Raw genomic sequence first — 27401 nt, forward strand, 5'->3', positions numbered from 1 at the left:
GGCGTCATTCACTATAGCCAGTAGTCACTCGGGTATCATTATGTCCGTAACAATATTTTTAGTTAGGTCAACTGAAAGTTTTTACTGCTACCATTGCTGCGCAATAAGCAGCCTGGCAGCCTTGGCTATATGTTGTGCCAACCTGTGGACAGGATGTTGCCAGCCCCAAGGTTTGTCTCCCAGCAGGAGGGTCATAGGTTCGGGTGGTAATGAGGTGTCCAGCACTGTACTTATCAAGGCTGCAACAATGTACCATAACCTTCTCACCTGTGGACAGAACCACCAAACATGCGCTATTGAGCCCATATTCCACAATTCCTGAAGCATTGGATCTATTGTGTGAGAAGCGGTGGAGCTTGTCTGGGGTCAGTCTTTTAGTGCTTTATTGCACTTATGTGCTTTTGTGATGTTCACCTGAGGAAGCCCCGAAGTATATGAGGTGAAACATATTGGGTTATGGCGGTGGGGTGGTGATGTGTGTGTGAACTAGCAATCTTTTGTGTTGGGTAGAAGGAATAGTATTCTTGTCAACCTCAATTCTCCTCCATTCCCATTTTTGTTGATAAATTAATCGAAAGTAAAACAAACAGACTTCTTGTTAAACAAATATATTCTTAATTGTCTGTAAAATGTAGTAAACTAATTTGAAGACATAACAAAAGTTGTTTAGGTGATACCTTTAATGACTAGCTGTACAAGATTTCTTTGCAAGGTTTTGAAACTGTAAGTTTCTTCCTCAGACATGTTTTCAAAATGGAATCAGAACCAGTTCTGAAACATGCTTCTGATCCACTTCTGAAACATGCCTGAAGAAGAAACTTAAAGAGGAACTGTCTCACAAATCCTAAAATTTAAAACACATACAAATAAGAAGTACATTTCTTTCTGAGTAAAATGAGCCATAAATGAATTTTCTAGTATGTTGCTGTCACTTACAGTAGGTAGTATAAATCTGACATTACCAACAGGTTTTGGGTTAGTCCATCTCTCCATAGGGGATTAACAGCGTGGCCTGTATTCTTTATAAAGATATTCCCTGAAAAAGATTTATACAATGATGCTGGACAGACTCCCTGCTCACCGTACACTTTTTTGCCAGTTGGACGGAGCAACTGCCAGTGCTTTTAAAAATAAAGAAAACCCTAAGAACCCCCTATGAGAAGATGGGCTAGTCCAAAATCTGTCGGTAATGTCAGATTTCTACTACTTACTGTTAGTGACAGAAACATAAGAGAAAAGTAATATATGACTTATTTTACTCCAGAAGAAACGTACGTCTTATTTGTATATGTTAACATGTGTTTTAACTTTTAAGATTTTCGTGACAGAGGTCCTTTAAAGTTTGTAAAGAAATGTTGTACAGTTAGTCATTAAATGTATCACTTAAACAACTTGTGTTGTTATGTCTTTGGATTCTCTCCATGACTAAAACCGGACCACACGCAACTGGTAAACTAATTTGTCAGTACTGTATGTAATAGAAGGAGGTGCATGGGCTATAACAAAGACAGGTTTATGCATCTCTTGTTATTTTGTTTGCAGGGGAGCGTTCTCGGTGGTCAGACGATGTGTGAAGCTCTGCACAGGGCACGAGTATGCTGCGAAGATCATAAACACCAAGAAGTTGTCAGCACGAGGTAAGCAAACAATATCAGAAACACGCTAATAAAGCAATGGGAAGTTAAACTGATGGTTACTTTTCCATAAAACAGAACTCCAGGCATTCTTTTTAAATAAGCGCTGGGAAGAAGTTTCATAACCTTTCATAAATTAAGCCTGTTTTTTGAAAGACTGCCAGTGTTTTCATAGAATAAAATGAAAAAAAGTACTTGGTGATATCCGACTTATTTCTGTAGAGAGATTCCACTCTAGTCACACAGTGCCCTGGATAACCATTGGTCTGTGGGTGTTTGGGAAGCTGTAGTCAAGGAACATGTGACCAATATTTCAAATAGAAATTCATGGTACTTCCTAAGTTTTTTTTTTAGGACGATACCAAAATACATACACAAGGAAACTCCAGGTTGTCCCCAGTTGGTTGCAACAATCTCTGCCTGTAATTGTTATACAGTACACCGGCAGAGTTGTCATATTCTCTGGTAAATGCATAAGTCACAAGAGTATGTCAAACCTCCAGTCCACGGTCCTACTCTTCCATACAATAGCAGGATGGAAGAGTAGGAGATGCTTTCCTTGCGTTGAAAGACATTCATGGCTATAATTACTTGGTAATTCCCGGTGGTTTTGATCCAGTGATTTCTCTGATTGCCATCTGGAGTCAGGAAGGATTTTTTCCCCTTTCTGGGCTAATTGGACCTTGTAAGGGGTTTTCACCTTCCTCTGAATCAACAGGAATATGTGAGGGTGCAGGCTACTAGTGTTGTATCTTATTTTCTGGTTGAACTTGATGGACGTATGTCTTTTTTCAACACAAATTACTATGTAACTATAATGTACATTGAAATAAACATGCCAGACACTTGCAGGAGGCTGCCAGTCACTTCTATGTTGGAAACGACCCCTTCCACAGCTTACTGTAGACTCCAAGACATATCAACCACAACAACCAAGAAATGAATACGTAAAGTCAGTTTCCCTAACCTCAGAGGGGGGTGGTAAAGATACTCTGTCCTTAAAGCTAAACCTGAACCTCTGAGTAGTATATACAGTAGTCACAGTACCTTCAATCTTCTTGCCTGTTAAGGGTACATCCTTTCTGTTTGGTTACCGTGACATGTCACAACACTTATTGGGCTGTGCAGGCTCCTGCATGCTTAACGCATGTGTAGCTCTCTGCCTGCCACTCTGATAACCTCCTACTTGCAGCTAAACATCATCTCACCTGCAATGATTCCTGACTATGTGAAAGAGGCAACACAAATGTGCAGACAAGTTGAAATTTGCATAACCAAGATACTTATGTGTTTTAAATCTTTGACTTGAGGTATACTGTACAGGAAATAACTGTCCACTTTAAAAGATAACTGCACATATAAGTCCAGTTACCCCTTTGTCTCTCAGATGTGCTTTAACCTAAGCCGCCGGAGGGTGCCGCTCAGGCCCTGCTGGGCCGATTTGTTTAATTTTTTTTTTGCTGGACGCAGCTAGCACTTTGCTAGCTGCGCCAGCACCCCGATCGCCGCTACCGCGCGCGCCCGATCGCCGCTATACTAGTGTTGTCCGGATCATGAACGATTCGGATCTTTGATCCGAATCTATTTTATGAGTCGATCATCCGAATCATCAAAATGAACGATTCGGATCGCAAAAGGGGCGGGGCCAGAAGCGACACGCCCCCTCTCAGCGGGCAGCGGGCTCCTGGAAGCAGAGCTGAGATGGATCGCTCTGTTGGATGCGAGGCAGCCTTGCAGGGACAGCAGGTAGATGAGAGAGAGGGGACATCGGTGCCACTGCCAGATATGTGTAGAGCACACATACTGGCTATAATGTGCTGCCCATTACAGGCTTTCTGTTCCGTAGTTGTGCCCAGTGATCACATTGGAAGCTTTTGGCTCAGCACAGCTCAGTAACTTTGCAGGCACTGTGATTGCACTGCACTCGGCACTAAACAGCTGCACTTATCTTCTGGGAATGCTTTCCTTCACTGTGCGACGTTTGCAGTCAAAGTATACAGATGAGCATATAGGTGAAATACATGTAAAGCATATGATTGCAGCATGTGGGTATTGTGTGCAAACATTTCTGCTCTCTGCTCGTCCCTCCTCCCATCTCTGTCCACTCCCTGCCCTCTGTCCATCTTCTCCCCTTCTCCGTGTGTCGACCCCCCTCCCCTTCTCCTGTCCACAGCAGGGAAAGACCTGTCCTGCTAGTCATTTCACCCCGAATGCTTCGGTAGTAAAATGATCCGAGATTCGGATCAAAGATCCGGATCTTTTCAATGATCCGATTCGAATCATCCGGATCATTGAAAAGATCCGAACTTCCCATCTCTACGCTATACGGTGCGGCGCGCGCCCCCCCCCCCCCCCCCAGACCCCGTGTGCTGCCTGGCCAATCAGTGCCAGGCAGCGCCGAGGGGTTGCCCGGGACTCCCAATGACGTCCCGACGTCAGTGACGTCGGTGACGTCATCCCGCCCGTCGCCATGGCGACGGGGGAAGCCCTCCAGGAAATCCCGTTCTTTGAACGGGATTTTCTGATCGGAGATCGCCGAAGGCGATCGAAGAGGGCGGGGGGATGCCGCTGAGCAGTGGCTATCATGTAGCGAGCCCTGGGCTCGCTACATGATATAGAAAAAAAAAATTAAAAAAAAACTGCCGCGCTGCCTCCTGGCGTATTTTTTTAAACCGCCAGGAGGGCCATGACTCAACCCATTCCCATCCACCCCAGAATGGGGTGGTGCAGCTTTGTACCACTTGAAGGAACCCAGGTGTCAACAAAATCATTGAGGTCAAACCTCGTTTACAGAAGTAGCCAGGGGTTTAAGACAAGAGGATGAATCCTCCTGACTCCTGTACAAAAGCCTATTGGATACAAGACTTTACCTCTAGTGATCCCCGGTGGTGACTGCTAATTGCTAACTCCCACCTGCCAATGCTGAATCTGATGGCTGACGTATATTTGTTTTTGTGGTATCATGTGATGGCAGTGGAAGGTATTATTAACAATATCCTGCTACCATTGTCATGACGAAATAGGAAATGTGGCCATTTTTATTTTTTGACAGTAGGGGGGTGCAGACTGCAAGCCAGCATACACACCAAGTACATACTGTGTCACAGGAGGAAGAGAGATTCCTGCCCAATTAGGCTCACAGTCAAAGAAGTGGGAGAAAATAGCATATAGAAAAGGAGGTGTGTCCCAACCAACAGCCCACTGTCCAGAAAAAAATATGTACATTGCTCATGCACAATTAATTATGGCACCGAGTGATTTGGATAGGAAATACAAGAAATTGTGGCGACAGAACCCAATCTGCAAACCAAAAACACTCAATGGGTCATGAGTTAAGAACATGAAAAAAAACATGTATTAATATACAAAAAGACAATATTAAAAATACATCCTATAACAGGGAAGAGGTATGCGGTCTGGTTTCCCAGCAGTCCCCAAAAGTAGGCTATAAAAATGCAGAATGCCAATAAAAAGTCCCATAAATGTAGACAAAGCTGGTTCTAAGGTAGCTATAGCTCAGTGAATAGTATATATACTTGTGAAATATTCAAGCACAGCCTGAATAAGATTAATTTCAAGGATGATAGATGTCCAATCGCAACATCCAGAGTAAAGTTGTTTATCCAATGCACATAATCGTTATGTCCAGTCTATGGATACTTGTAAAAAGTAGATCAAGCAATGTTCATAATCAATCTAGGGTGTTTGCACAACCAGTCAACAGGAAATGCAGGAGAATTAAAATGTATAGCATAATAGACGTCCAATCGCAACGTCCGTTATAAACGTGCTGTCCTTGGCATAGACAGAGCAAACACCTTAGATGTTGTATCGAATTGATGAGTGATGGCTAAAGAAGTACTCAAGGATGCTCAATCGCAGTATCCAAGCAATACAGATGGCCACTCCATCACAAGATAGTTATCATTAATCCAAAGCAATGATAGATGTCAACTCGCAACATCCAATAGGCATACTTATGCTTTGGCAGCTGTTTGTAGTTCAGTGTGGCTGTAGTATATATGCAAGATTGAATAAAAGTTCATAGCTACCATGGTTTCAGATGAATGTTCATAGCGATGTCCATGATTGTATGAAGCAATGAGTACTTTAAATACGAAAGGGCTTTGGCAATACTTATCGTGTGCCGGAGTAGATGGGGCTGCAGGGTAAACTGTGTCGACCGGTTTCGCCGGATTATCCGACTCCTCAGGACCTCAGACTGCTCTTTGCCTACCGTTAAGAGATCCCTGCCCAATTAGGCTTACAGTCAAATAAGTGGGAGAAGATAGCATATAACAATAAGAGGAAATGGAACTGTGGGTATTTGGAGATTGTTAGAAGTAGGGAAGATGGGTAGAAGAGTTTGACAAGGTGGGTTTTTAAAATGCATTATAGTTAGGAGCAAGCCTAATGAGACAAAGAGTTAGGGCAGCCCTAGAGAAGTCTTGAAGATGTGCTAGGCAAGAGGTTATTGGTTAGGTAGTAATGGAAGGAACAGAGAGAGTGATTAGGGTTGTATTAGTGTACAAAATCAGATGTAAGTAGAAGCAAAGCAGTGGAAGAATTTGAAGACAAAGTATGGCAGTTTGAATTTGAGTCTTAGGTGAATGGAAGCCAGTGTACAGATTTACATAGAGGAGCAGCATATGAGGAGAAGTGAGAAGAATAGATACATCTAGTTGCAGCAAAAAGGTGTCAAAAGGTGACACTAAGATAGTGGGTCCAAGTTTATCCAAGCGGAGTTTCAAGCATTTCTTATTCATCCACATTATGATGGCTGACAGGCAGCATGAGTTTTTGTTCAGGAAAGAGGGAGACAAATCAGGATGGATTGGTTAATTGGGGTGTCATCTGCATACATATGCTGTTGTAGGCTGAAGGAGGATATTAGTTTGTCAATGAAGGCTATGTAGAGAGAGAAGAGCAAAGGTCCAAGGACTGAGCCTTGGGGAACATCATTTTGGAGGGAGTGGGAGAGGAAGACATATTATTGAAAGAGATATGGAAGGAGCATTCAAATAAATAACAAGCAGACTAAAAGAGATCAGAGCCACCAGAGCTAATAGACTGCATGGTTTGGAGTTGGAGAGAGTGATTGGGTCAAAAGCTAAATGGAAGAGGACCGAGTAGTGACTTGGAGTTTAGAAATTCTGTTAGTCTTTTGTAAACAAGGTGATCAAGTAGGTTAGAGGAATATGGAAGAATAGAAATGAGACAGTAGATCGCACTGAACAGTTCATGGGGCTGTCTTCAGCATCGGAAGGACAGTGTTTGGCTGAGGGAAATACACTAATAATGAAGTAAAGATCACTGCAGTGGTGCAAGGTGGAGGAGTTGGCAGTCAAATTGGATAGAGTCAAGTGGATGGGCGGTGAAGGGAGATGATGAGAGAAGAGAGGTAACTTCATCTAGACTACCAATTCCTACCACCTTGTGTAGACATGTTTCTCTCTGTAATGTAGGAATTCTGGGAAATGTAGGCTGGCACATATTGTTCTTCCAATCGCAAAGCCTACGAGAAGGGGACACAAGTTGTACTGCAGTTCAAAGCACAAGGTAGCCCCCCCCCCCCCCAGTATAGGTAGCCAGAAGTGCTACCCACTAAAGGCAGCCAAAGGTACCCCCAGTATTAGATAGCTCCCAAGTATGTATAGTCAGGGGCCTCCAGTAATAAATAGCCCCCCAGTATGGGTAGTCAGAGAGTCTTCAAGTAATAGTCCCCCAGTATAGGTAGCCAGAGGGCCCTTGTTATAGATACTTTCTCTCCTTTGGTCTGCTTGCATTACTCTGCACCTCAGGGAGCCCACTTAGGACCCCATTTTGGTTGCACGCCATTGCCACTGGGCACTCCTCAGCTAAGCACCCCATAGCAGCTGCTATGGTCGCTATGGTGATCCCCATGCCACTGTTTCGCAGAGCCCCTCTTTAATAGTAAATACAGCTATGGGAATAATGCACAATTATCTGAAGGTGCTGGAAACCATTTTTAGGTAGATTGGTTCTGGTTACCAGGCAGCATTTTCTAGGCAGGCTGTTTACACAAGAGAATCTAAACCCTCCACACTGGAAGATTCATTAAAACAATTTTGCTGCAGGATCAGACATGGACGTCAGAGGGTGATGCTAATAAAAACCACAATGTAGGCTAACATTTGCTAGTTTACAATGGCAACATAAAATGAACTGCATAATTCATATTTTTTCATGACCTGGCAGGAAAAAAAATGCTTTTGTCTTACTCCATAAAAGAGAGCAGAAGGAAGTGGCTGCTCATTCCTAAGGCCCACAAATTCTCCAAAGACCACAAACAATGCTGCTTAGTTATACATAGTTAATACAGAGGAAACACTCCCTTAGGAGAGGTATGTAGGTATGTGTAAATGTGCATAAGCTGTGCACTGGAGAAATGTAAAATACACTTATTAAAGCAGGGCTATGGGCTGCAACCCAATTAAATATACATTCCCACATTAAAGCAAAGTTGTAGCGGGAAAAAAAGTTAGATACTCAACCACTTTAGAGGGAGGTCTCTGGATGCTACCCAACCCTCATTGAGCCCTTCGCTTCTCAACGGAACCCCATTCTTCTTTGCGGCTGCACTCCCCTCTGTGTATGAGCACGGCCGCGTTGCACAGGCGCCGGTAAGGTCTGCACCTGTGCAGTAGCACGGAGCATAAAGCCATGTACGAGGGGCTCCGCACTACTGTGCAGGCCTGGATTGTACTCTGCGCCTGTGCAGTGCGGCTGCTCTCCTAAACAGAGGGGAGCATGGCCACAAGCACCGTATTCAACTTTATTGTTGAATATTTTCCAAGGGTCTCAGCGCAGGAATGAAGGGACGTGAGAAAATCGGAGAAGACTCTGGACTATCCAGAGACTTGTGTATACTGATGTATCCATCTTTTTGGGCTCAGCAGCCTGGCTCTCACAGGGAATGTGTGTGTGTGTGTGTGGGGGGGGGGGGGGGGTGCAGTGATCTGGTGAAATATTCTACAGGAACTGTAGGACAGGTGGAAGAAGTGTGCACTCACAGTAGGGATGCAAGTAGTATCACATGGCAGGTGGATTCTCCTGGCCATATCCCCAGTGTCAAGTGGAGTTACCGGAGTGGTTTCCAAAAACACCTTCTCCTATTACCGAGCTTCACCATACACTGGCTTCCACATTAATGTAGAGGCCACACAATGGTCAAATGATGGAGAGGGGGATTTTCTTCTGACTCCAGAATCCACCTAGGCTCCGAAAAACCCATTGATGAAAACTGTCAGCACTGCTGAGGTAGTAGGACTGGATAGTTTGTAGGCTTACCACATGTTCAGCTTAAAGTGAATCAGAAGGCAAGAGGTCCTTGGAGACCCTGCATCATAAGGTCACATCACAGCCCAACCTACTGCTCAGCACTGTTAGTGAGAATACTGCCAGGAACATCCCACCGGGTTACTGGGACCAAATTAGATGGATTCAGTGCTGAGTTCTTTTGTCCAAGATCCATCTTTGGTCACACACAAACCTACCTGAGGATCAAATCAGCAGGTACTTTTTTTTTTTTTTAAACAAAATAGTGTTTCAATCAAGGCAAATACAGAAGGATGTATGAGATTACTAGTGCATGTACAGCATATACAGTAATGTACGATAGGTTACACATTCAGCGTAGGGCTTGCAGTAACACACTGCAGCCCTTGCGTCGGATCGGATACTTCCAGCGCACAGCAACGGACCACAATAAGTGTGAAAGTCTCCATAGACTTCCATTGATTTTGCAGCCCCTTACTATAAAATAGGGTAACACAAAGCAGGTTTTACCTATAAAAGGGGCCTTATGGGCTATTTCTCGAAAAACAAGACTTTAATATTTTGTTTTTTTATGTTAGGAATTGGGGGGGGGGGGGGGGGGGGTGTATTTTGACAAGTGTTACGTTGGGGGTTGAATAAGGCATGGATGAGGAATAGTTCTTGGTAGCGTTCTGTTAGGAGGCACTCCTGGAGGGGAGTATCTAGTGGTGGGTCATGGCCAGGGCTTCCATAGGGGTAAACTGGGCAATTGCTCAGGGCCCCTGAGCTGGTTGCCGCCCTCGCCCCACCTTTATTTGGGTCATTGGGGCCCCTGCAGATTTTTGTCAGCATAGTGGCTCACCTGTCCACTCCTACATGAGTCCATGCATTCCCGTCTACATCCTCACTAGCCTCAGTGATCTGGCGGCATGTTATTGTGTAATAACATGTGCTGTGTCATGAAGAAGAGGCGCCCCAGTGAGGATGATGATGGGGTGCACGGACTATTGCAGGAGCGCAACAGTCAGACAGGCGAGTGGCTATGCTGAAACTGCAGGGGCACTGGGGACCACAACAATGCTGGGAAGAGACCGTGGGGGAGGTGGTACTTGGCAGTAGCCACCTCCGGGGCCCTAGGGGAACTTGCCAGACACAAAGGGGCCCCTAATGCTACTTAGGGAGACTGGGGTATGAGAGGGTTGGGGTCAGTGGGGCCAAGTATCATTTTTTCCCAAGGCCCCATTGTAACTGCATCCAGCCTTGAGTTGGGTATGATGGGAGAAGTAGGTGATTGCTAGGTAACGGAGATAAGGAGGTGTATAGCATTTTATGTTAGTAGGAGGTATGTCATGGGGTGGTTGCTGGGACATGGATGGGTAGGTAGGGGTAATGTGTTATGTTAGAGGGGATTTGGGGTGCTGGGGAAGCATGGTAGTACTGAAAATGACTTCACCTGTTACGAGTCAGCTTGGCTGAGATCTGTGACAGAAGCAGCAGGTTTTCATCATGTACTGCTGACATGTCACCGGCCCTGATGATACTGCCCCGCCCCCCTGCCAAACATCTTATTTCAATAAACCTGCATCTACGGCTGCGGGGTATGAGGAGCTCAAGCAGGTGAGGGGGGGGGGGGTGTATATGCCATATACAGATTATGTTTACAAGCCTACTGTATAAATAACAGGCAGATCAGCTGTAACAGTAATGCTTGAAAATAGCCCGAGTAGCCATTATCACTGGAAAGGAAATAATACATTCAGAGGGTGCATTTTAGGAATTGCTGATTGGGGATTTATGCTGCAAAATAAGATTATTAATGAGGCCACCTCTGGGAAGTGAGGTGTGATGTGCTTATAATACAAACTGCTGACGCCAGAGCCTAATTCTGTATGTGCTGCCAACATCTGTGCACTGCTGGGTAATTCCTAATAAACACAATGATGGACGGTGGTCACATGCTGCATTTGATCTCACTGACAGAATTGTTATCGCTCCTGCAACACGGATAGATAAAGAAATAGGCTGGTCGCCATGGCAACCGGATGTTTGATCTCAAGCTGTATGCAGTGTGAAGAAAATGACAGAATCAGATCAGTACCTGTTTTTTTGTTGTTCGCTGCAAATGAGGTTGTCATGAAATGCCATTTTATGTGGCACATCTGTGAGTGAATGCCTGAGCCGCTGCTCTGTGAAGCATTGCACGGCCTTTGCTGAGGCAGCTCACTCACATTAGGCCACAGTTGCGTGTTGAATACACACTGCTTTTGTTGAGAAACATAAATCATGTGGCTTTTCCTTCAGCACTTTTTTTTCCATTTGGGAATAAGAAGTTTTATCATGTGACAATGATGTAGCATCTACTCACCCCCTTGGACTTAGGAGACTGCAGGGGTTTCTGGGTAAGGAACACAATCGCAAAACATAATGTAGACCTGGCAGATTCCCTTCCTTCGGTTCAGTCTCTACGCCCCAATTTCCAGCGCAGTCTTCATGCTATGTGGCGCGTCCCCGTTCAGCTGAGGGATGACTAGCACGTCCCAGCACTTGGTTACACCGAGGACTTATGTGCGCGAGATATTGAGACTGAGGCGGAGAGGGCAAAAGTACCAGTAGAACCACACTAGGCACTAGACACTAAGAGAGCCCTGCACATGGTTAGTAAGAGCACAGTGCATGCTGGGTGTGTTAGTTTAGTTGGTAGTTCCATTACACATCTCCAGAGTTCCAATGCTTCCTGCTTTGTGCAGCTAAGTACTTGTGCAAGGGCAGGATGTATTTTAGAGTCTGCACAGATGCACAGAAATGCTGGGATTTCATCGTTTAAAAAAAATACCATTGATATTTCAGCTCCTTTTAGAAACTTGTAGCAGGCTGCGAATTGAGATGGAAATATTTTGTAAAACATCAAATGGTAAATAATTGTATAGTACAGATAATTGCCACAGCGCTTTTTTGTAATGAGGATGACATATCACTTTTTAGACTTTAGCAGCCAATTTATTTAAAGGCTTGCAAATGCTCCTGGCCAGTTTATTTTAGCTCATTTTTTAATCTCTTATTTGTTACATTTCCATGCTTCTAATAAGTACTGATGTAATGTATATTTATGGCCTCTTGCCACTAGGTGGCAGTATGAGACAATAACAGAGGACTTCTGCTTTCAGTTTCAATATTTTCTGGTAGTAGAGAGAGATCAAAGCATTGCAAGAATTTACAGCACAACGGGTTCTGCTGACTGAAGTAAAGAACAGTGCACTTATCTCAAACGAGATAACTCAATTGAAGTTGTTAATGGGTTAAAGATGTGAACTGAATGAACAAGCAGCATGTCATGAACTTTCAACAACTCATTTTTATTAAAAACCCTGCATTAAATTCAGTAGCTTTCTTCTCTTTCTAGTATTGGACAGATGTCAGTGGCAAGAATAAAATGTGAGCCCAGTTATAGCATTAATGGGGAGCTCTGATAAAGTGGGGGTTAATTAGTAATGCACAAATCCTTTGTCCATGACATGATGTTAACATTTCTCCTGAGAACAAGTCTTTATTGTGTATTGTGATTTATACTTGGCATAGAAGTCCCCTTGTCTCTTTCAAGCCTTAGCTGTAGAAATGCAATGCCCTGATCTGTCAGTTTCCTACAGGTTTCACCTGCTAGTGAAATCCATGGCAACAGGATCAGTACCATTATTCTCTACAAGTACCATTAAATCTGAATGGTTGGGTTTCCATCTGCTGAGCAATTAAACAACAGCATGTGGGAATCCTGCTATTGTTTACATGGATTTATGAGGTGTAGAGCCCTTTGCCTTACTACATGGAGGACTCCAAAGCTGTTCCGCTAACTAGGGCAGACCCTTTAAGGCCTAGCGGACATGACATGGACAGTTTGTCTACACTTGAACTCTGGAGATGAGAGCCAAAGAAATGACAGCCCACCCTTTACCCCCATCCTTTGTATGTAACTAATTGTTGTATCAACCATAGCAATTGATCACAGTTGCTAAAGCTGCATGCAAAGTGTAACTGTCAGTTCTTTTTTGTATACTGCTACAATAGACTTGCATGGGAATGCAGAACAAATTCAGCTGATGAGCATCCGTGGAGACTAGTTTTCTTAGTTGCCAAATCACCCCTCTACATTTATCTACGTTACGTAGGTTCAGATGCTACCTACCAAGAAAATCTGTGCCTAAACTGCATCTAACTGCCTACTTAATACAAATGTGTCAGTAATTAAAGGGATGAGTTGGCAACACTGTCAGTGCCACGTGGTTTTAAAGAGGAAAATAACATAATGAATAGAATTTCTTATTTTTGTACAATATTCACTTAGAAATTATTTAGGCAGTTGTAAAATTGTAAAATGTTTCCTCACACTGATTTACATTATGAAATTGACCACAGTTGGTGACATCTTTAGTCCTGCCAGGTGCTCTCTGCAGGATTGTTTGTTTAGGGCCCGTTTCCACGGGGATAGTGATGCGAATGCGTCCGGAGATGCGGAAGTCAATTGAGGAGATGGGACGCAGCTGCGGGCGGATGCGGGCGTGCGAGACTCTGCAGTATGCTGCAGATTCTTGGAACGCTTTGCACCGCTCGGCGCAGTGGAAACTATTCAGCACCCCCCAGTACTGCTTCTAGTGTAAACGGGCCTTTACTGAGAGTTCTATACACAGAGGGAGATACTGCCTAATTGGCTGTTGGAAGCAGATGTTATTTCCCACAATGCAACCAGGCTCACAGACAGGAACCTGGCAGGACCATGATCATGACATCACGCTGTGAGAGGGGTTACACCGCAATCTTAGCCATACAGATACCAAACCCCCCTCCCCCATCTATTTGAGAAAAGGTAAAGATTTCTTGTTGGAAAGGGGTTATCAGCTACTGATTAGGATGAAGTTGAACCCTGGGATCAAAGTTTCTCTTTACCTGCCTCACAGTTGCCAAAGAATATGTCTGTCAGGCATTCTGACAATTTTTTTTTCCTGTGCATCATTCAAAAATGGCCTTCTTCCACTTTGCTCAACCGTAGGCAAACATGTACCACTGAAGGCAACTAAGAAGTGCTAGCACTCTGAGACATGGAAAAGCTGTATCATTGAGCAGAGACAAAACAATAAATCTATTTTTTTAAGTTTTTAAACATAGCATAAACTGTGGGATATAAAAAAAAAGTCATCTTTAGAAGTAGGACGATAGATACAAGTGTTTGTTTCATCAGTTTATTTTCACTTAAAGAGGAACTCCAGTGAAAATAATGTAATAAAAAAAGTGCTTCATTTTTACAATAATTATGTATAAATGATTTAGTCAGTGTTTGCTCATTGTAAAATCTTTCCTCTCCCAGATTCACATTCTGATATGTATTACATGGTGACATTGTTACTGTGGGCAAGTTATGTAACTGTTTCTAGCTGTTCTGTCTGTTACACACAGCTAATAACAGCTATTTCCTGTCTGTGAACATTGTTACATTGTAGCAGTTTGCCAGCAGTACCGCGGTATTCAGAGGTTCTTGTGGGAGGGGTTTCAGCACAAAATCAGTCACACAGCGCCCCCTGATGGTCTGTTTGTGAAAATCATTGTCTTTCTCATGTAAAATGGGGTATCAGCTACTGATTGGGAAAAAGTTAAATTCTTGGTTGGAGTTTCTCTTTAAGGGTCACTTTAATGGTTGAGTTGTGTGAATATATTTCATGCTACCGATTAATTGCCTGGGCTAAAGACAAAATGGTAACATTTTTGAATATATATATTCCTGATAAATTGAGTTCTGCAGCGAGAACAGTGTTGGAAAGAGCAGTTGTGGTATGATTATTCATTAAATGCTTATAAGGGTAGAGTGGGCAGATGATGAAGAATGAATAATCTACAATAATGAAGAAATGTCCATGGTGCCAGGTCAGTCACCACCCTCAGAAATGTCGCACCCAGAATATGAATGTCGGATTAGTTCTCTCAGGATATTACCAACCATTTATTCCTGGCACTATAGTGCAGGCTGTTTCTTCTAAGCTGAACTATCTGACAGACAAAGAGCATTCAGTGTCCTTCCCATGTGCTGCCGCTGCAAATATACAGTTCAGATGCCTTTTTTTGGCTGTTATGAAATCAATGCCATATCCCACAATTCTAAATTTATCTGCAGACCATACCTATTATTCTCCATACTAGTGACCTGAATACATGTGTATAAATAGTGCAAGGGGACAGCCAACATAAGGCATGGAATATTTTGGATATTGTTTTTTGTTTTTTTATTTTATTTACCAATTAATGCTAACTTGAAGAGAAAGTAAACCAACTCTTCAATAGGACTTTCCTGGCATTGTTACTGTCTTGGGGAATTACAGTAGTTTTTTTTTCTTTTAATGTTAGCTCCCACACAGACAAATCTTGAATTGTTGAACTTTTTGTTGCATGTTCCCTGCACTTGGATTTTTTTTGTAGCCACACAGGAGTTTTATGACCTCTCATTAGTTTGACTGCAGTCCAGCTGCATAGAAAATGTCAGCTAGACCCTTGAATTCTTAACCCTTATACATGGAAAAAAGAAAAAAAGGAGCACAGCCTAGTTGTAAGTAGAGTTGGGCCGAACCTCCGATTTTAGGTTCGCGAACCGGGTTCGCGAACTTCCGCGGAACGTTCGGTTCGCGTTAAAGTTCGCGAACCGCAATAGACCTTAATGGGAATGCGAACTTTGAAAAAAAAAATAATTATGCTGGCCACAAAAGTGATGGAAAAGATGTTTCAAGGGGTCTAACACCTGGAGGGGGGCATGGCGGAGTGGGATACACGCCAAAAGTCCCCAGGAAAAATCTGGATTTGACGCAAAGCAGCGTTTTAAGGGCAGAAATCACATTGAATGCTAAATGACAGGCCTAAAGTGCTTTAAAACATCTTGCATGTGTATACATCAATCAGGTAGTGTAATTAAGGTACTGCTTCACACTGACACAACAAACTCACCGTGTAACGCACCGCAAACAGCTGTTTGTGTAGTGACGGCCGTGCTGGACTGGTGCGCACCATGGCGAGAGTGCATGTTTTGGTGGCTTTACAGCCCATATGGTCGCCTGGCTGATGTAGCTGAATGACAGAACAGTGACTGTCCAGCTGATCAAATTTGGTCTGACCACAATGAAGCAACGACCTTATTATCTTTTGTGTGCCCCCCGAGACACTCATCTATGCGCCGGTCATTGCTTCATTGTGATACGCAAGCCCCTTCACCACGGCAAGGTAATGATCACGAAGGGGAATGGGCGCATGTACATGCCTTTTCTTTTGTTGTTGCAGCTGCCCGCAGTGCAGCCAGAAAAATTAGGCAGTCATGTACACGCACCAGAAAAATTATTACAGCGGCCGCTAGCAGCGGCCTAAAAAATTCAGCAATCCGCCTGGAGTCCCGGACCCTGTTGGTGGTGGTGGAGAAGGTAGTCAAGCGGCCTGCAGGCAGGTATGCAGTGGCAGGTTCACTGAACACAACAGGTATGCAGTGGCGGGTTCACTAAACAGGTATACAGTGGCGGGTCCACTGAACAGAACAGGTATGCAGTGGCGGGTTCACTGAACAGGTATGCAGTGGTGGGTTCACAGAACAGGTATGCAGTGGTGGGTTCACAGAACAGGTATGCAGTGGTGGGTTCACAGAACAGGTATGCAGTGGTGGGTTCACAGCACAGGTATGCAGTGGTGGGTTCACAGAACAGGTATGCAGTGGTGGGTTCACAGCACAGGTATGCAGTGGTGGGTTCACTGAACAGGTATGCAGTGGTGGGTTCACAGCACAGGTATGCAGTGGTGGGTTCACTGAACAGGTATGCAATGGTGGGTTCACAGCACAGGTATGCAGTGGTGGGTTCACAGAACAGGTATGCAGTGGTGGGTTCACAGCACAGGTATGCAGTGGTGGGTTCACAGAACAGGTATGCAGCCAGACAGGAACAAGTTAAGCCTAACTAATCTTTCCCTGAGAGACAGTCTGCAGCAGCTCGCCCTACTCTCACATACGCAGGCAGCACACGAGTGACTGTAATGGCCGCCGCTGCCTGCCTTATATAAGGGGGGGAGTGGCTCCAGGGGCTAGTGTAGCCTAATTGGCTACACTGGGCCTGCTGACTGTGATGTAGAGGGTCAAAGTTGACCCTCAAGGTGCATTATGGGGCGAACCGAACTTCCGCAAAGGTTCGCCAGCAGGACGCGAACGCGAACCACCGAAGTTCGCGTGGAACCGTTCGCCGGCGAACCGTTCGGCCCATCTCTAGTTGTAAGTGGTGGCACTGGGACTTTACATACATGTGTTTATCTCATCATATTACATCATATCAGGTATCCTTTAAGCCGATTACTAACAATGTAATATTTTTTTAGAAATAAAAAAACAATGAACATTTCCTTTTTGCCCTGGTTACCTACACTGAGAGGGTATGAAATCACGGCTGGCTATCTCTTCAAAATGATTGTCGACTGTTGGTGACAAACCTGTTCCCTCAGTCCAGGTTTGTACATTACAAGGGAAGTTTTTGTTCACCTTAATTGTTTCTGCAGAGACAGCCACACGCATAGCTCAGTCTTCCTGACCACAGATTTAATATTGGGTGTATTTGTTTTCCAATTTGTGCAGTTGACACGCTTTCAAAAATCAGCCAAGCCTAAAGTGTTATGGTGCTATAACATCTACTCTGTGCAGCTCATTATCTGGTTAGAATGGGTGGTTACAGGGGCATTACCTGGCATTCTGTATTTTACTGAGAATGCCATCTGAGTCTCTAGGCCCTTGGAGACATGCACAGCAGGCTCCATGCTGAAGTGGAAATATAATTTCTGCCATGGAGGAAAATCACTTTTATTAGGTAGGTATAATTCTTCCTCTGTTTTACCTACCCTGCATATTTGCTAACACAGACAAGTAAGCAGAAAGTTAAGTTGTACATAAGGCAACATGTGACATGATGAGATAAACATGTGTATGTACAGTGCAAAACATATTAATAACCAGGTTGGTATACTTATTTTATATTGCTGCCTAAAAGAGTTAATTTTTAGGCATGGAAGTGACAGCTTCTGTCTTGTCGGTACCTTGTCGGGAATATAGTAAACATCACTGATAAGCTAATTATAGCCATAAAAGTTTTCCTGGCAGAATACAACTTCCGAGAGCAGAGAAAGTTACAAAAAAGGTAACAGTTCATGTATTTTCACTTACCTCGGGCTTCTGCCAGCCCCTTGCAGCCTTCCTGTCCCGTGTCGGTCCTCCACGGTTTTCCATTCTCCCGCTGCCATCCGCTTTCAGTACTATTGTACTGTCACCTTACAAGTCGACGACGACTGCGCCTGTGCGCCCCAAGCCACACGTATCTTTCATGCATATTCTTCGTATCGTGCGGAGAAAGATATGCGTAGCCCGGGGCACGCAGGCACAGTTGCCGAGTCCACTGAACCGAAAGCGGCTGGCGGTGGGAGAATGGAGAATCGTGGAGGACCGGCGTGGGACAGGAAGGCTGCAAAGGGCTGGCAGAAGCACGAGGTAAGTGAAACTCTTTGTTTTTTTAATTTTTTCAGTTCCGCTTTAATAGGCTGCCACTGAGCAGAGACAGCAAAAGATTCATTACTGTGTAAATGTTTAAATATAAAATAAAACCATGGGCTATGTAAAAGGGGTCATTTTTAGGAGTAGGAGGATTAATACAAATGTCTATCTTATCTTTTTATTTTCACCTCAGGTTCATTTCAAATCTAATTTTCCTAAGTGCCTACTCCATATGTTTTTCCATGATTTCCTTTGGCTATAAGCATGGATCTTGTACTTTGCCTTCATGGGCCATTCTGGCCAAAAGTACTGCAGCATGGACTGTGAATGGTAGAACCAGACCCAGATCATCCACAAGGCAACCTAAGCAGGTGCCTAGGGCCTCATATGTGTCCATTGGCCTGGCTGGCACTTCCCTAATGTCGTCCTTTACCAAAAAAAATGTCAAGCTTGGCGAGCCAGCCATCTTACTTTTGGCCCCATTTCACCTTAATCCTAGAGTGCAAGTGCTCTGGGGTCCAAAAAAGTCTTGATACATCCTAACCGCTACATTATCCATAGCTTGAGCAAGGCTTCACTGGCTTAACTGCAAATGTTCATTAAATGCACCAGTGTTCAGCACTGTGTCTATAGAAAGTATGCCTCTTCACAATGTATGTGTGGACCATAAAATAAACATTAGCGCTAACATGGAAACAGTCATTTGATTTGAGTTCAACAGACACATCGCCTAATCCAATAAAATGTTCCGTAAGTGATGGAATATGAATGCATTAACTCGGAGCAACCGCGTTCTGGTTTCAGATTACTGTAATCTGATTCAATGGGAGACAAGTTCACGTTTGTTGCTATTGGTTTTGTATTTAATCACCATTGTGTTTTTCGCTGCCTCACTGACTAGGCCTGCTACTGTTATGGGTTCTTTTCTACGGAGGTGTGAACCATAGAAACCAATTAGATGCCAGCTGTGATTTTACAGGTCAGCAGGGCTTGCTGTTGTAGTTAACAACCCCATGCGTTTCCAGTCCTCAAAGCTTTATAATTGAGATTCACAGAAATGTAATGAGATTTTTTGCCTCTTTTACTTTTTAAGCAACTCTACATATGAAGTTATATGCAGTTCTGTCAAAAAGTGTTATACAGTTGTCTGGTTAATTAGGTTTAAAGAAGACGACACGCGCTCAACAAACCCCTGCCGTTTTGATCCAGGGGGAGTTAAGACAATGAGGAAAAGGAATAATAATGATTTTTGTAGTTATTGAGCTTTATTCCTTTCATTAAAGACCCATTTCAGCTTCCTGTTTTATTATACATATGATAGTAAATTTGCATGAAATACTAATACACCAGGTTTTTCCATTGTACTCTTTGCTATGGATATATTGAAGGTACCTTCCTAGCGGTATCTGATAGCTGCTTATTGTCGTTAGAATAGAAATTATATATTCTCGATCCCACACTAAGCTTTGAAGTAATTGGGAAATAAATGAGCTAGAGTCTATTATTATTATTATTATAATGACTACCACCAATTACATTTCTGGTCATTTTTTGACATTTTTGTTGGGAGTGCTTTCACCTGGTCACCTAAGTCACTTTAACTGATTAAAAAGCCCAGTTATGCTGGGAATACACGGTTCGTTTTTTGAGTCATTTAGATGGCTCAATAGATAATTTCCGACATGTCCGATCTCCCGTTCGATCATTTCGCCGCTCGATTTGTGATAGAAGTGAATGGAAAAAGATAAGAAAAACGAGCGGAAGATAAGAGAATCAACTGCAGAATCGAGCGGCAAAAACGATCGAGTGGAGAATCGAGTGCCAGAAACGAACCGTGTATTCCCAGCATTAGATCTTTATTTCCAGTGCAGATGTTGCAAATGCACCTTCCAACCAGCTTCTTTGCAAAACAGAAATCCTTATCAATCTGTTTTGTCTGGGGAAAGAAAGATTTTGCAGATAATAGGCTTGCATTTTAAATACTCAATAATATAAAAGGAAAGGGGGGGCTTGTACTTTCTGATATACACAAAAAAAATAACTGCACTGGGAAGGAAGGTGGAATGTACAAGTAAGTGTACAGCTTAGAGCTGAGTTCCACTGGAGACTGGCCAGGGAGGATGGAAATTAACCTATGCCTCATGGGTACCTAAAGGAAGCCTGGAGTCTCCCCCACTGACCCATCATTATTGGAGCTCCAACAGAGATTCCTAGTGCAGTGGGTGAATGGAATTTGATTTTATGGCTGCTTTAAGAGAAAAAAAAGACATGATGAAGTATGATTTTAAATGCATTGATCCCAAAAACCCCAGCGGGTCATTAGGAAAGTATTTTACTTGTTGGTATAGCCGTATGTGTGCTGTATACTGTCTTGTCTGTAGGATTCGATGTGTGTCTGCTTTATTATACAGCTGTGTGCTGTTGCGTAACAGTATTCAGTTCAATTACATAATGCAGTATAGATTTATCATTGAAACAATGGCAGTGCTTTTGGCTGCACAGTAACAGTGTTTGCAGATGGCTCTGGGCTCAGTATTAGACACGAGACTCATAGAAAATGGTCGTTTTACCCTCCTCTCAGTTTTGTACGTGTTCACACCCAGGGATGAGGTTTTGTGCAATAGCAGCAGTGTACTAGTGCATTGTGTTAACCCTTAAAACAGGATCTCTCTCATCCTTTCTGGCTAAGCCTGGTATTTCTGTACCCCTGCAAATTTAAATAGTTATCTATTTTTTTTCTGAAACATGTCAAGAAGATTTAGTGAAAATACATGTGTTGGTTCTAGGCTTTTACCAAGATACTTCTCTTAGGGCCTGAGCCTACTGACACAGTTGTGTATCCGCTTTTCAGTTAGGCCTCGTTCACATCATTTAGCGCAGATGGCTGTGCGATCGGAACGCAACGCGTCCAATCGCACGCCATCTGCGCTCCTATGCGCTGCGCTGCAGATCCCATTCATTACAATGAATGGGATCTGCGCTGCGATTCCCAAAAATGCGTGCAGTACGCGATAGCGCAATCGCGCTGCCACGCAGCGCATATGATGGGAACGGTAGGAGGGCTGTCTATGCCCTTCTACCGTTCTTGCGTGTCGCACACTATACGCGCTGCCAAAATGCGCACGGCAGCGCGTATAGTCTGAACGAGGCCTTACACATCAATGTTAGAGATGCTGAAAAGCGGATAGAAGTGGATACAACTGCGTTAGTGGGCTCAGGCCCTTAGTGACAGGTTTTACAATTGTATAATAGTTGTATTAGCTGGAAACAAGGGGTGAATCCATGTTTATGCTTCTATGAAATATACACACAGACAACTTGAACGATTCTGATGTTACTCCTTTTCCCCCTCTGCTGTCAACCTCCTGAACTCCCTCCAGGTCATCCCACCCCCCTCCACCGCTGGGAACTGAATGGCACCTTGCCTTTCCTTGGTTATTAACTTGTCCTCCTGCGTATAATTGCACTCATCTTCAGCCCAGTACCGGAAGTAACTTTATGTTCGCAACTGTACTCATTTCTAACTTGCACTCATGTTATAACTAATTATCAATCTGCAGTCTTGCCTGTTTATCAATTTGCACTCCTGTTTATGCCTATTGTTATTATTTATGTCTTTCTGTTATCTATACTTTTGAACCCTTTTCTGAGCAATTGTATGTGCCAAACCCAATTCTGAGCACGACCCAGTCGTGCCTGGCGATTACAATATTTCTGATTCTGATTCTGATGTAAAGGGTAACCCAAGACTCCAGTTACCTTAAAGGGTACCTGAATTGACTTGTGACATGATGAGGCATGTGCAGTGCCAATCCCACCTATAATTAGGCTGTGTTCATATTTTGTATTCTTACTGAAAGGCCTAAACATTCAGGTTTGCAAATGACAGTTTCTCTCTAGTGACAGTAGGAACTCTCACTTATAACTAATTTCACCCATAAAACTCTTTCCTGACAGAGAGCAGATTCTGAGTACAGGGGATAGATTAAAATAAAAAGGGCAATAATTCTTTATTGTGGGTTTCAGACACTAAAAGACTGTGTAATTCAGCTGAGACAATAAAACATTAAACCTACTTTTTAAGCTTTTAAATAAAACATAAAATGGTGGGATTGAAAAAAAAGGAATTTTTAGGAGTAGCAGCACATGAATACAATTGTTTATCTCAACAGCTTATTTTGGGCTTGATTCACAAAGCGGTGCTAACTGTTAGCACGCCTGTGAAAACCCTCTTAGCACGTCTAAACAAGCTTTTCGCGCATAAAACTTTACGCGCGCAAAACTTTATGCGCGTAAAACTTTACGCGCACTGCACAGAGCGCAGGGCGCTCCGCGCGAAGTTCCCATTAAAGCCTATGGGACTTAGCACGCATAAAACTTTGCGCGCGTAAAACTTTGCGCGAGCAAAGTTAGCGCACGATCTGATTGAGAAATCCGGTGCTAACCTACTTAGCACCCTGGTTAGCGTGTCTAAAGACTTTAGACGTGCTAAGTAGGTTAGCACCGCTTTGTGAATCAAGCCCTTTGAGTTCAGTTTTGCATTAAATATATGTTGTCCTTCTTTCCTTTTCCTAAGTGTCACTGTTCTCTTCTACTGAATTTTTAACTTTAAACTTTAAGTTTAATTTTAGTCTGTAGGTTGATGTTTTCTGGTGTGACTTGTTAATGTTGCTTAGCTACTTACCGCTCAACTCTCAATCTTTACGCTTTGCTCTTGCCACCTTTTTGTTTTATTTTATTTTTGTAAGCAAGCGGTTTTTAATGTTTTTTTTTTGTTGTAATTTCAGTTCTGAATTTCTGTTTTCAGATTTAACCCTTTTGCTGCCGAGCATATCTTTCATTATACACTTTCATGAATAAAAACAACCCCAACCCATATATTTTCTTTATATAAAATGAATCAAGAAAACCAAAAACACTGATCATTTCTACTATAACATTTCCCATTTCTACAGTGACTCTGCTCACGATTGCCTTTGAGTATTAAAGCCCTAATTCATTTTTCAATGAATATGATTGTAAATGGGCATGAATCATTATTATTTAGTATTTATATAGCGCCGACATCTTCTGCAGGGCTGTACAGAGTGTATATTGTCTTTCCACTAACTGTCCATCAGAGGGGCTCACAATCTGATCCCTACCATAGTCCTATGTCTATATCATGTAGTGCAGGCTTTCTCAACCAGGGTTCCTTGAGCACTCTGCAGGGGTTCCTTGGCATTTTCCCCCATCGTGGGGGATGTATAATGGAGCTCACTATAATAGGTGGCACAATAACAAGAAGCACTAAATTGGGGCTCAGGAGCACAGCAGGGCCGAGGCAGAGGCGAGAGAGGCTCCAGCCTCAGGGTGCAGTGTAGGAGGGGGCGCACAACTCACTCAGCTATCATTCTCCTAGTGTGTTTGAAGCAGAGAGAAATAAGAAAAAGGGAAAAATAGCAGTGACTGCAAGCCAGATTACTAGAGATTAAGGTGTTGGGGGGATGGGGGCCCTGGGGGGCCTCTTAAGTCTAATAGCAATCAGTGTGTGATGGCTGGGTTGGGAGGGACGGAGGGGCGCACTTAGGTGTCTTAGCCTTGGGTGCTGAAGGGCCTTGTCCTGGCTCTGCTCAGGAGACAGTATAATGAGTGGCAGTGTAATAGGGAGGTAGTGAAATAAACAGCCACACCTACTTTTAAAGACCATGCCTCCTGTAAAATAAATGCAGAGGTTCCTCGAGATCAAAAAATAGTTTGCAGGGGTTCCTTCAGATCCAAAAGTTATTTGCAGGGTTCCTCCAGGCAGAGGCGGGACAAGTTCCTCCAGCATCCAAGGCTGAGTCACCAAAGTGCGCCCCTCCATCCCTGCCACCCCAGCCGTCACACACTGATTTTTATTAGGCTAAGAGGTGCCACAGGGCCCACAACCTCCCCAACACCTTAATATCTAGTTATCTGGCTTGCAGTCACTGCCATGTATCCCTTTTTCTTATTTCTTACTGCTTCATACACAATTAGGAATGACAGCTTAATGAATTGTGCGCCCCCTCCTACACTGCGCCCTGAGGCTGGAGCCTCTCCAGCCTATGCCTCGGCCCGGCCCTGCCTCCAGGGTAGAAAGCCCTTTTTGTAAATCACTCAATCTTAAACAGGCTACCTGATTGTAAACTGAGGAGAAGAAAGAAATGAAAGTCCTTTAGCTGGTCGGCAGTTCTTCAACTACTTAAGGACCGAGCTAAATTAAATTTTCTCCCTGTTTTGGTGGTCACCTGGCTGGCAGGCGTAGATTTCAATTAGCCACCACTGCGCACATCCACTGTTTCCTTCGCTCCCGCCGATCTCGCCGCTTAATCACCACCGTCTGTCACCGCAGCTCACTAGCTCTGCCTGTCTCTATGATGGCGCCGCTCAGGAGCCGATTTCTTTGGCTCCTGGCCCTGTCTCTCAATGTAAGCAACTCCCATTGGCTTACATTTATTAGGCAGGGTCAGGAGCCAATGAAAGCGGCTCCTGCCTGGCTCACGGGAACTCTGCTGTCATAGAGACGGCAGAGTGGGTGCCCCAGGATCCCGACGTGCGGCGGTGACCTCGGTTGCGATGGGTATGAGCAGCGATTCGTCTGTATTCTGTCGGGATTCCGCCGTTTCTGTACTAGTGGTCTCTGGTCCGTAAGGGGGCAGAGACCACTGGTACTTAAAGTGAACCAGAGATGAAGCACCCTCATGTATTTTACCATATATATCAGTGGGAACATTAGAGTAAACACCTACCCTGCTCTCTGTTTCTTTTTTCACTGCTCAGCCTGCTTCTTAACAGCCCTGATATAATCCCCGACTGAGCATTCAGTCTGACTTTGCTATAATGACTCAGCTTTAATGATTCCTGGGCAGAGCTAGAAGGGGGCAGGCTTTGGCTTGAATAGACATCAGAGGAGACAGACTCAGCTATAAAGATTCCTGAGCAAAGCCAGACTGAATGCTCAGTCAGGGATTTTATTAGGGCTGATAACAGGCAGGCTAAGCAGTGAAGGATGAAACAGAGAGCAGGGTAGGTGTTTTCTCTAATGTTCCTGATATATATATGGTAAAGCACATGAGGGTGCTTTGTCTCTGGTTCTCTTTAAGTGGTTAAAAATAGACCTCTTCGTCAGCCCTTACTTAATTCACTTTTCCTCCTAAGTTTTCTCCTAGGAGATAAGTAAATGAACCTTATGATAATATGATACAATTTTAACCCCCCAGCAGAGGTGTCTAGACAGTGGAGAAAACAGTGGCTGGAGGTGCCCCGATTATTTAAAACCAGTAGAAATACATTTAAAAATGAAAGCAAGTGTCAGCCTTCCTTCATGAAGTCAACTTAACAATTAAGTCAAATGTATTTATTGTAGCACACATGATAACTAGGAATGATCACAAATATGCAAATTGTTCAGATTTTATGCAAATTTATGCAAATTGTATGCAAATATATGCAGCTTGAAAATTGACTAATCAATTTAAACCTGGGTTGGTTGATTGGTCCGTTTTCAAACTGCATACAAATCTGCATAATTTCGGAAAAATTTGCATCTCATTGATCATCCCCAATGACAACACATGTCACAGCTCTGGGCTGCTTCTTCAGGTCAATATAGTGCCAATACAGCAGAAGTAGAGCTTGGAGTGCGTTTGTGGGCTGCATTGACACTATATTCACGGCCCAGAGACATGAAACGCGTTGTCATGTGTGCTACAATAAATACGATTGAATTCATGTATTAGTTGACTGCATGAAGGTAGGCCAACACTTGATTTTATTTTTTTATGGATTTTAAATGTTTTATATACTTTGGGCACATCAAGCCACTGTTTTCTCCCCCGTCTAGTCAGCCCTGTTGGGGGGCTCAAATGTTATCATTTTATCATAGGGTTTTGAGCAGCGACCACTTGTTATATTCACGGCCGGGTGGGAATGTTACCTCCCCACAAGCTTCTACCAGTTGTTGCTTCTCCTTCTTAAGGCGGACCTGAACTCAGAACTTCCTCTCTGCTCTAAAAGATCCACAACCGCATAATAACCTTTTAAAGAAGAACATTTATTTGTTTTAGTTTTTACAGCTTATGCAGGAATTCTTCCTGCAATGTGCCTACTTCCTGGTTTCATGCAAGCAGACAAAAGGTTAACATCCCGTGTTTATATATTAGTTCTGTCTGCCGATGACTGCCGAATTTCTGTGCTGACACAGCTGAGAGCTCAAATTACACTTGTGATTAATTGCAGATGAGGGGGGATTAGATAGGCTTTTCTCTCTAAAAACACACAGGGTGCATTTCCCTCTGTTTTCGTTGTGTCCTGTACAAGAGTTCGGCTCCACTTTAAGAAGGCAATACTCTATTTTGCTCTAGGTTTAACCACACTTGTAGGAAGACTATCATTATTTTGTACGAGAAGCTGACCACTTAATGGCTATGGGACGACTGGCTTCAGAACTGGAAGTGGGGGTGGAAATGATCCATTGATTACCTACAGTGGCCTTGGGTAACCTTAACCGCCCTTTCACCTAATTTAATAATGCAATACTGATGTTTTACTCATAGGCTGATCGTTATACTGAACACAGCAGTAATTCTCTATTTTGCAGGACAAAGATCATTACGGACTATAAATTTGATTTTTCTGGTTTATTCTCCAGTTGCAGAGGCCGGTATACAAGGGCTAGACTAATTTAGTGAGAGCTTATGAACTAGAGGCAGACCTACTTTCATTATCATATATTAGAACTGAGTGTGTTCTACTGTATTTGCTAAATGAAACCAAAGGGCTGACCTCATTTTATATGTGGCATCTTCCTGTTTAATGATATTAAACTCATTATAGCAATGAATCCTTTGATTAAAGAGGACTTGTGCTGAAAATAACTTAATAAAATTGCTAATCTTTTACAATCAAATGTAGAGATTTTAGTCGGCATTGCCGATATACTTTATTTG

The 27401-nt window shown here is 43.4% G+C and overlaps 1 protein-coding gene across 11 annotated transcripts in view; it reads left to right on the plus strand.

Annotated features, from left to right (window-relative positions):
• CAMK2B (calcium/calmodulin dependent protein kinase II beta) overlaps positions 1-27401 on the plus strand; it is a 267591-nt gene that overhangs the window by 33542 nt on the left and 206648 nt on the right. For all 11 annotated transcript variants that reach the window (XM_068274780.1, XM_068274781.1, XM_068274782.1 and 8 more), the window contains exon 2: positions 1543-1637. In XM_068274780.1, coding sequence (XP_068130881.1) covers positions 1543-1637 — 95 coding nt within the window. The remainder of the gene's footprint in view (positions 1-1542; positions 1638-27401) is intronic.

Source organism: Hyperolius riggenbachi, chromosome 3 (assembly GCF_040937935.1).
Source record: "Hyperolius riggenbachi isolate aHypRig1 chromosome 3, aHypRig1.pri, whole genome shotgun sequence".
NCBI lineage: Eukaryota > Metazoa > Chordata > Amphibia > Anura > Hyperoliidae > Hyperolius > Hyperolius riggenbachi.